This window comes from Ptychodera flava, chromosome 2 (genome assembly GCF_041260155.1).
Source record: "Ptychodera flava strain L36383 chromosome 2, AS_Pfla_20210202, whole genome shotgun sequence".
Classification (NCBI taxonomy): Eukaryota; Metazoa; Hemichordata; class Enteropneusta; family Ptychoderidae; genus Ptychodera; species Ptychodera flava.
The window spans coordinates 42,767,104-42,776,624 of NC_091929.1; the positions used below are offsets into that span (position 1 = coordinate 42,767,104).

The window sequence follows — 9,521 nt, forward strand, 5'->3', positions numbered from 1 at the left end:
AGCATTTTAGCTGGTTCTGAATGTTAAAAAAGTTTTCAAAGTAAATTGATCGTACAGTTTGTGCTGGTTTACTTGGACATAATAAAATACAATGGATCTCATCACCAACACCAGAATGACAAAGGGTACAAAGTCTAAGATGTCTTGGAATGTTTTAAAACGACCAATTTCTACTGCAAAAGTATGGTCAGAAATTCTTGCCTTTGTCAAAGCAATTCTGTGAAATGGAGACTTAACAAGTGATAGATAATTTTCACATTTAAACATGTTTTTAATATTACAGTATACATTTAATTTGTTATTTTTTGACAAGGCATTTTTCCAGGCTTCCTTAAATTTAGACTTTAAAGACTTTTTCACAAGTTCGATAACTGTTGAAGGTTTACATTTCTAACAATTCAAAATGCTAGAATTGCACAGTAGAAGAACAGACTCAACAAAATGTAAGACCTTTATATGTACAGGATAGGCAATACATGTACAGCCCATCAACTTCGCATATCGTTGACGTAATTGAAAATGCTCAGAAAGGAACAAATTATATCTTGAATACAATATAAAAGTCTTACTTAGTAAATTTTAAAGTATTTCCAAATAATATCAAACGTAACGGGTATCTAATCCCCATAAGGACTACCGTAGTACAATTACCGTCTAGATGCGAGCACAACATTAATGGCGCTCCAGGCATGGTAGAAGTTCGAACACAAGAGAGATCCCGGCCGGCCTCACTGCAAAGTCGTCCCGTGCACACCGGGCTCAACAGTAAACTAACCTCTTGGTTTGATTCTGTTGTTTAAGAATTCATGACACATATATCTGCACAATTTGCTTAGGCTGTAGTCGAGAGACGTTCGGAGTGAGCTATAGCGTACCGCTAAGCATGGACGTAATATTCGGTCCATGGGTAAGGCAGGCCCCAAATAATGTTCTGGCTATCGACACGATGATCGTGTTGGTAAGCAAGAAAAAACACCTTATCGACACAATCATGATAACTTGCGATTAAATGCAAATTGTACACTTATGTCACCATTTTGCAATGGTCTCAAATGTACGGCTTTCGTGTTGAAAGAGTTTCCTCGTGTGACAAAAAGTGTGTTCTCCATATTTAGCCTTAGACCCACGTGTTCAATTTACAATTGAATTGCTGACATCGCTTGCTGTTTCATAATAAACAACCAATGAAATCGTGGTCGCGATCTCAATTTTTCACTTTTCGAGACTCAAACTGCCCCCCTAAAATGAATTCGAGAACATAACAAACAAAATTGCAGCTTCAAACATACAACAACACGAGGTGTGCGGATGAATGCTCCCCCCCCAGCAAGTGTGTTCGAATCCCACTCCGGATGAACAATTTTTTTTCTTTTTTCTCTTTCATTCTTTCCGTTATTTTGTAATTTTTCTCTTCTCTCACCCTCTTTTTTCCGATTTTTTCTCTTTTCTCGTTACAGTCATTGCATTTTGACAATGTCCGCTGATCTTTGATGGAGATTCAGAACTTTAAATTTACAAAGTATCATGCCTTTAGCTGTAAGGAAGACAAGTGCGCGGATACACATTAAAGTAAATTTGCTTGCCCGACGAGGCATTAACATTACTGTTTTTTGCTGTGTTTGATGATCGTAAAAAAGGCTCATGATCGTGTCAATTATAAGATTTTCCCGCTTATTTCATGATCATTGTGCAAATAGGCGGAAAATGCTTCTTATACACACGATCATCGTGTCAATAAGTAAAGAAGGACACACTTATTGACACGATGATAGTGTCGATAGGTAAGAAAAAATGTTGCGCTCGTAGTTAACATAATTACAAAAGTTATAAAGTGGTAATTTTCCCGCCAAGTCTTTGATTGTTTCTTAAGATTAAATACGATCACACCATGGAATATCCCATTCTCGATTGTACTCAATGAAATGTTAACCAATAATTAATTAACTATCACACTATCTCTTATCTGCTTCCCGTACAATCTGAGTCAATGACCTTCACACGCCTTGGCCACGTGAGGGACGATTCAAGATATAATCTCTACAGGGAGAGGCGTTACAAAAATACGTTATTGACACGATCATCGCGTCGGTAAAGCATTTTTTGCCTATAGACACGATGATCGTGTCGATAGGCGCTACCCCCAAACAATGCCCGGGACAATCATACACACAGCTCTATGAGAAAGTCGTTCACATAAACCTAGATGAAGTGATCAATACAAAACTTGTAAACATCTCTTGTTCTGGAAATTTATTATCAATGGTTCTGACCTACGGATTTTACACTTCGGCGTTGTTTTATGCGTTTGGCCCTTTGGCCGGCTACTAGTCCTGTCAGTCTGTACAAGAGCAGCGGGGCCGGGCCGAGATTGGCGTGGGGCCTGCAGCAAGGTAAAGTTGATAGCGTCCATTGCAGAATGCCCGCCTGTTCGCCTTTCACGTTGGGAGGAAATTTACCGCTGTATTCAGAATGTCTTTTTACAGGTATAAAAGCTAAAAAAATGATGCATCAAAAGCCAAGAGTCTGTAAATTACTTAGCTGTAGCTTCATTGTTGCTTTTAAATTTCGCAGAGAAATTAGCCGTGCTTAATTTGTCCTGGTCGTTTTGACTCAGGCGTACACATCTGTTTAGGGAGCCGTCATTATTTACGGCATGGGGGTCGGAGGAATTACATTAGAAACGCCGAAATTTTAAGTCATACCCCAGCCAACCATGATGAAGTTGAGTAACCCCCCTCGATCCCTAACACGGAAATTTAGGCTAACCTGAGCCCATGTAACACAATGTAGATATAAAAGCTCACCTAATAACCAGTCTCTGACCATATAGTATTGTTTAATTGGATGGGTAACATGTCATTATGGTATGGTTAGATGTCAAAATGGTTGTTGAACTGAATACGAAGTCAATTAAAATGTACATTTCTGTGATAATACAAAGGATGAATTTACAACATTGCCTAGATCCTGTGCACTAATAATGATATCTGTTGAGAACATTTCTCCATGACCCAGCCTCTCCTTCCACCTCTGGTCCCAACTGTAGAAAACTACTGTGCGACATCATCATCACCACTGTCGATCCTCATCTTCACTGTCGCTGGTGCCATTGAGTACATGAACAACGATATCATTCTCATCATCACTATCTTCTGTTTCATAATAAGTATTGCTGGTAGTGGCAGCTACTTGCAGTTTTTGCCCGGTTTCATGTAGTTCATATTTATTCTTCTGTAAAATATTTATTTGCTTTTTATTTAACATATATCAGAGTAATATATATATATATATATATATATATATATATATATATATATATATATATATATATATATATATATATATATATATATATATACATATATCTTCCCCCATGAAACGTTATCAGTGATTTAATCCGTTCTTGGTCATTGATACGTTATCGGTAAATTTTTACTACGTTATCGAATAGAAAAATGTACTACGTTATTATCGATTCGTTACTACGTTATCGGTTGATTTACTACATTATCGGTAATTTTTTACAACTATGTCGGTTTTGATACGTTATCGGTTAGTTACTGCGTTATCGATTGTAACATCAGGTCGTAAATACTGACGGTTTCCCTACTTTCTGTCAAAGGCCATCGCGTTCACTTGCATTCGCTTGCATAGGCTGCCATGCATTGCCAAAATTTGTTGCTTCGATTTCGCAATCACCTTGCTGCTAAAACGACAATCAGCTGAATTTTATTACTTCAAGTTACTCAATTTTGATAGTTATTTGCCTACAGAAGTGAGCCAAATGCATACAGTGTCGTCTTGATTTTACATCGGTACCGGGAGTTCCAGTGTGACCTTGTGCAGGGTGCGCATCGGGCTTTGCCAACTTCAGTTTGAATAATCCGTATATAACGCACACATTGTACCAGAATAGAATGTCAGCCTCCTCTCCCAAAGTTCTGTATCCTCTGAAACACAGTAGCAGTACGTATTTGAACAGAGGAGAACAAAATAAAATCATTCGCGATCATTCAGCCAGCGACCGTTGACGATTGCCCGGGCAGGGCGCGGCATTGCTGCTGATCCGTAGCCCTACCACTCCCTTTGCTGGTTGTGTTGGGGGAGTGGCCCCACTCCCCCAACACAACCAGCAAAGAAAGTGGTAGGGCTACGGATCCGCAACAAGGCGCGGCATGGCCCCAGGAATTTTTTGGGACTGTTGGCTGATGAGAGCCTCTTATTATACGACATTGAACTATCCCAAGGTCTTAAAATACGTTAAGAACATTTCCTATCGTTTCCAAAGCACGTTCCTTGTTTTAACTTAGTTGAGTTACGATATTCAATTACTATATTGTCGTTTTCTGAAACCGTACGATGACGAGAGCTGTACTTCCATGCGAGCGATCACTCGTGCGAGGCATGCTGCAAGACGTATACATGTGCATTGTCAACAAACCCGCGCGGCAATCCAACTCGATCGGGCAGTATTTAGCGTTTGTATGTCACTACATGAGCACAAATTTGGCTTATTTCTTCACTGAACAACATTTCACGATGGATGAAAGGGAATAACATGTAATTTCGAACAAAAAAGGTTAAAAGTTAGAAATACTGGGGCTTTAAGGCCAGGAAGAAAAAATAAAATAAAAATAATCCGCTGATGGAGTGTGTTAGTTGACGTAAACGCACTTGTTGTCGACGTAAAACTCAGAGGTCAAAGCTAATTTCGCCCCTTAGCATGCTAGTAAAAATTGACACCACAATTTTTGTGACGACATTTGACGTAGGCATGACGCTGTGTGACGTAGGGGTCTTGTTTCGTGTCATAAGTAGAAATTAATGAAGTTGAGCTTAGGGAGTTCAGTACTTGAAGAATTCAGAGACTTGGTTCAGAAATCGCTAACCACTTGAAGGATTCAGTGAGTGGGTTCAAAAATCGCTGACCACGTGAAGAATTCAGCGAGTGGGTTCAGAAATCGCTAACCACTTGAATGTCAGTGAGTGGGTTCAGAAATCGCTAACTAGTTGAATGTAAGTGAGTGGGTTCAGAAATCGCTGACCATTTGAATGTAAGTGAGTGGGTTCAGAAATCGCTGACCACGTGAAGAATTCAGTGAGTGGGTTCAGAAATCGCTGCCCACATGAATAATTCAGCGAGTGGGTTCAGAAATCGCTGACCACTTGAATATAAGTGAGTGGGTTCAGAAATCGCTGACCACGTGAAGGATGCAGTAAGTGGGTTCAGAAATCGGTAACCACTTGAATAATTCAGTGAGTGGGTTCAGAAATCGCCAAGCCGAATGTGGATGACTAGTGGAAAAATTCGGTCGGTGGTGTAAGAAAACGGATGTTAATTTTGGCATGCATTACGCGCCATAATTAGTGTTAGAAATATTTTTCAGATCACTATTTTAAACTATTCCGTGGTGAGAAGTCCACTTTCTACCCACAGTGCAATTCAATGGCATGTTGTTTGCCCCCTAGCACAACACAAAAGCTAGTTAAGGTAATGAGAATTCATGCCAATAGCATTGTGCAACTCACCTCACGGGTGATCTCATAACATTTTTGGATAGAAATATAAATGTGTAATTTTGTGTTCAATCCCAGATGTACATCTATCTTGGACAACCAGATGGTATAACTTTGCCAATTCCTTTGAAGACTGTACCGGCTGAAAAAGGCAATGCCATAGTTGCGATGATTCCAACCAACACAACAAAGGTAACCAGAATTCAGTATCATGAACTCTTTAATCAGGAGTCATCTTTTAATTCACATACCTGAATATTTTAGGAAATTGGAAAGTTTTGCATCAATTTCTTTAGTGTGAAGATGTTAGACCAAGGGATTTGTATTCCATCAGAATAATTTCTATTACAGTAACCATTTCAATTTTTTCAGCCTTCTTTAATTTCCCGCTATTTAGTTCTTCAGGGTAATATTCATTGGATCCTGTAAAACATTTTGAATTAGCTGCATGCTTTTTAGCATTTTTGAATTCCATTACAATTGTAAATATATTAAGTAAAGGGAAAAGTTTTAATCAGTGACATTTGAATTAGCCAATGAAAAGACAAATACATGCATTCACTTAAAAAAGGATGCTTAAGTGACTATTTTTTACTTGTTTCTAAAGCCCAAATAAATCTTCACAAGTTTTTAACTCAGTTGTCTGTGAAACAGATCACGATGTTTTAGTTTTTATACAGCAGATTTCATCTTGCTGATAGTTTTTGATTCGTTAAATTTTTACAATCCTCACTCATCGATTGCTTTTGCCCATACAGTTGAAAGCCTGCGGACTGAATTATGTTTTCACTCTATTAATTTTGTACAAATGAAACATTTAAATTTCTCAGGAAAAGGGCGGCCATTTTGAATTTCAAATATCACTAAATTTAGGAAGCCTGTTTCGTTAATATCAAAATATGCATAGTGACCCCTGATTTTTTGTTCATTATAAAAGAAAATTGATTAACCCTTTCAGGCCTGACTATCTGGTAACATACTTGAACTACCTGTATATACCAATAGGGGTTCAAGTTCAGGCCTGAAGTTCATTATGGATAGTTTATTACTTGCTGATTTGAGGCATCAAACGCAGTACATCAAATTGTGTTGAACAGCTTTCTGATTTGAAAATCTGATTTTTGGACAATAGCAACACGATAACTTTTAGTGTCGTCAGTTTATTTTTTACAACACACCTTGTCAGATAGCATTATGGCCATAAGGTCTGTACTGTATGACTGCAGAGTGTAACGTTCTCATTTTCATCATTAATGTGTGTGCTTTGTCCACAGTAAATGGCAATGATTCTAGGGACATCGAGAGCCAGAGAGGTGACGTTGATATGGATGCATCAGAATCGTCACCATTACTGGACTAAGATGATATGCCACGACTAAACTAACGAACAACTGACAAGTGTTTTGACATCAGCCCATGTTGTCATGACATTGACAAAGATATCCAGAGAATATATGAGTACCTGAACATTGCATGGTTTAGCATTGTTAATCAGCACAAAAAATTTAAAATTGTAGAAGATGCTGTATTTACTCCAGTTATAAAATAATATTGTAAAAGTCTTTCTGTATGATTTACAGTTTACTTTGTTTCTGATTTAGTGTTACATAGGCCAGTACTGACAAGTGTGTGGTTTTAAGTATACGTTAGGTGCGTTGATCCTTTATTGTTTGTCAGAGAACATTTTTAGTATTGTTTAATTACTTTTATCATGCTGCCCTGTCATTCTTTCTGTACATGTCTGATGTGGCTCTCTAGGTATCATTGATCTTCATCTGGTCCAATACTGGAAGCAATGTACACCATGAAACTCTAGAGCCATCTGGATATGTAATTTCTCTGACTTTACCTCTGGTTAGATCATTTACCTTTTGTCAGACAAATATTCAAACTGGATGTTTCCTGTCGAATGAGTGTACTTTGTTTCATAAGGCGCATTAAGTCTTCAAGTGGACATTCATTAGATATGATTGTGACTATGGTCAATCTGTTTCTCCATCTGGAAAGATATCATATTGAAACATGACACGAGAAATTAGAATATAAACAACACCCTACGGATAACAAATTATATGGGCAATCCCTTTGTGTTCAGGGCGGCCTCAGAGATATTCACAAGTTGTCATATTACAACAGACAAAGTCTGTCCAGGTGAATACAATATTATTGTCATGTGATAATTTTGCTGAAATAATTGAGAAAAATCAAATTTGGAGACAGTGTAGGTTAAACAATATTTTAAGAAATTAAAAATCACTAGTGTGAATTGTACAATTAGTGTGGTACAGTAGCAATGTTCTAGTACTCTAGTAGTATTCCTTTCAAGCATTTACAGTGTAGTCAAGAAAAGGGTGCCTTTGGCTTTTATCGGACATTTTGTGACAAAAAATTGTTATGCTGTCAGTATCATTCTTTCCCTGCATGTCATTCATGTACTTCAATTGATATTTTGCCAAGTGATAGTTACATGTATGGTATTACTGGAAAGATATGTTTTTGGAGAAAAATGAGGAAGAGGATAGTGCAGTGAGTTTGTCATCAAATGTGGTTAGCCTGAAAATATGCTTGAGTACATTATCCAGCAGTGTTTTGTGTTGCATGAATGTCTGAATGCACACAATTTACGTTAATGTCTTGATAATAGCACAATTATACATTTTACAATTGTGACATTTGTCAAATTGGTAATTTTCATATAAGGCCGTAACACTCTCTGCAGTTTAAAACACAAATATGAAGCATGATGATAATTTTATTGTTCTCAATGGTAGATGACTGCAAATACACTGTATGGTTTACAAAATTTCTTAGTTGTTGACAGCCTTAAACCAATGTAGAAAAAGTTATAAACAGAATAGATTTGATGTAGTGTTCACTTACTAAAAATACCATTTATTGCTGCAAACAAAGATAGATCACTTCATCCAGAACATTGAATTTATTTGTGTTAACATACTCTTCAATGATCATTGTAGTTTTCTGTCACAAATTACATCTGCATATCGGTTTCGTTGAGAAATTTCTGTGAATACAACAACAAAAATTCAGTAAATCCGGAATCAGTACTTCAAATGCTTATCATGCAGATGTAATTTGGTAATTATAAGATATAAGAATAAAATAAAAGATATGTACCGGTATATGTTTAATCTGCTTGTATTTCTATTGTTACCCTTTATGTGCTTCATAGAGGGTCATTGTTGAAAGAAAGTTAATGTTGTACAGATATTTTCATTTACTTATCTTGTTCATCATATCTTGGGTGTGATCCTGGATACATGATGAATAACTCCATAGAAAATGGATAATTATCATCAAATTTGCATACTTTGACAATATTCATTGACATAATTTGCATATATGAATACTAACATACCACACCGTCCAACAGGAGATGATTAGCTTGTTACACAATATTCTATTGTCATTATCGTCAAATTTGCAAACTTTGACATTATTCATTGACATAATTTGCATATATGAATACTCACATACCACACGTCCAACAGGAGATTATTAGCCTGTTACACAATATTCTATTGTCATTCTCATAAAACATAACAAGATCGAAAATTACTTTATGCATGTTAGCACATACATAATTTCTTTAACATGGGTATGTAACAGAATGGAAGAGCTACATTAAAACTCACAATATTAGATTAATGTGGAAAATAGCATTTATTTGATACCTTCAAAGTTGCAGCTGGAAGGCCTTGAAGGTATTTTAAGGTGCTTCTATGATCGATGATAACACCTACTTCAACACTAAAGCATTGTTAGTGTCATATTAAGTTTACTATTAACTGACCAGTAGTGAAACCTGAAACTTCTAACAGGGTCAAAAATTGAAAAAGGTAAGAAGTGTATTTTGTTCATTTCGTTGTTGTTGTTCTTCTTCAAAATATAGTGCAATTCCTTGTGTAATTGATCCATATACATGTAGGGATTCTCATTTTAAATTAGTATTCAGTTATGGCTTTTCATCAATAACCTGGGTGACA

General features: G+C 36.8%; 1 protein-coding gene across 3 annotated transcripts in view; it reads left to right on the forward strand.

The window, feature by feature from the left end:
* Window positions 1-9,180, forward strand: part of LOC139121447 (uncharacterized) — a 35,891-nt gene extending 26,711 nt beyond the window's left edge. For 2 of the 3 annotated variants that reach the window (XM_070686333.1, XM_070686324.1), the window contains 2 exons: window positions 5,596-5,709; window positions 6,792-9,167. In XM_070686333.1, the coding sequence (XP_070542434.1) occupies window positions 5,596-5,709; window positions 6,792-6,794 (117 nt within the window). In that variant the 3' untranslated portion in view covers window positions 6,795-9,167. Of the gene's footprint in view, window positions 1-5,595; window positions 5,710-6,791 lie in introns of all 3 variants that reach the window. The other variant, XM_070686317.1, reaches the window with a different exon arrangement.
* The last annotated feature ends 341 nt before the right edge of the window (window positions 9,181-9,521 follow it).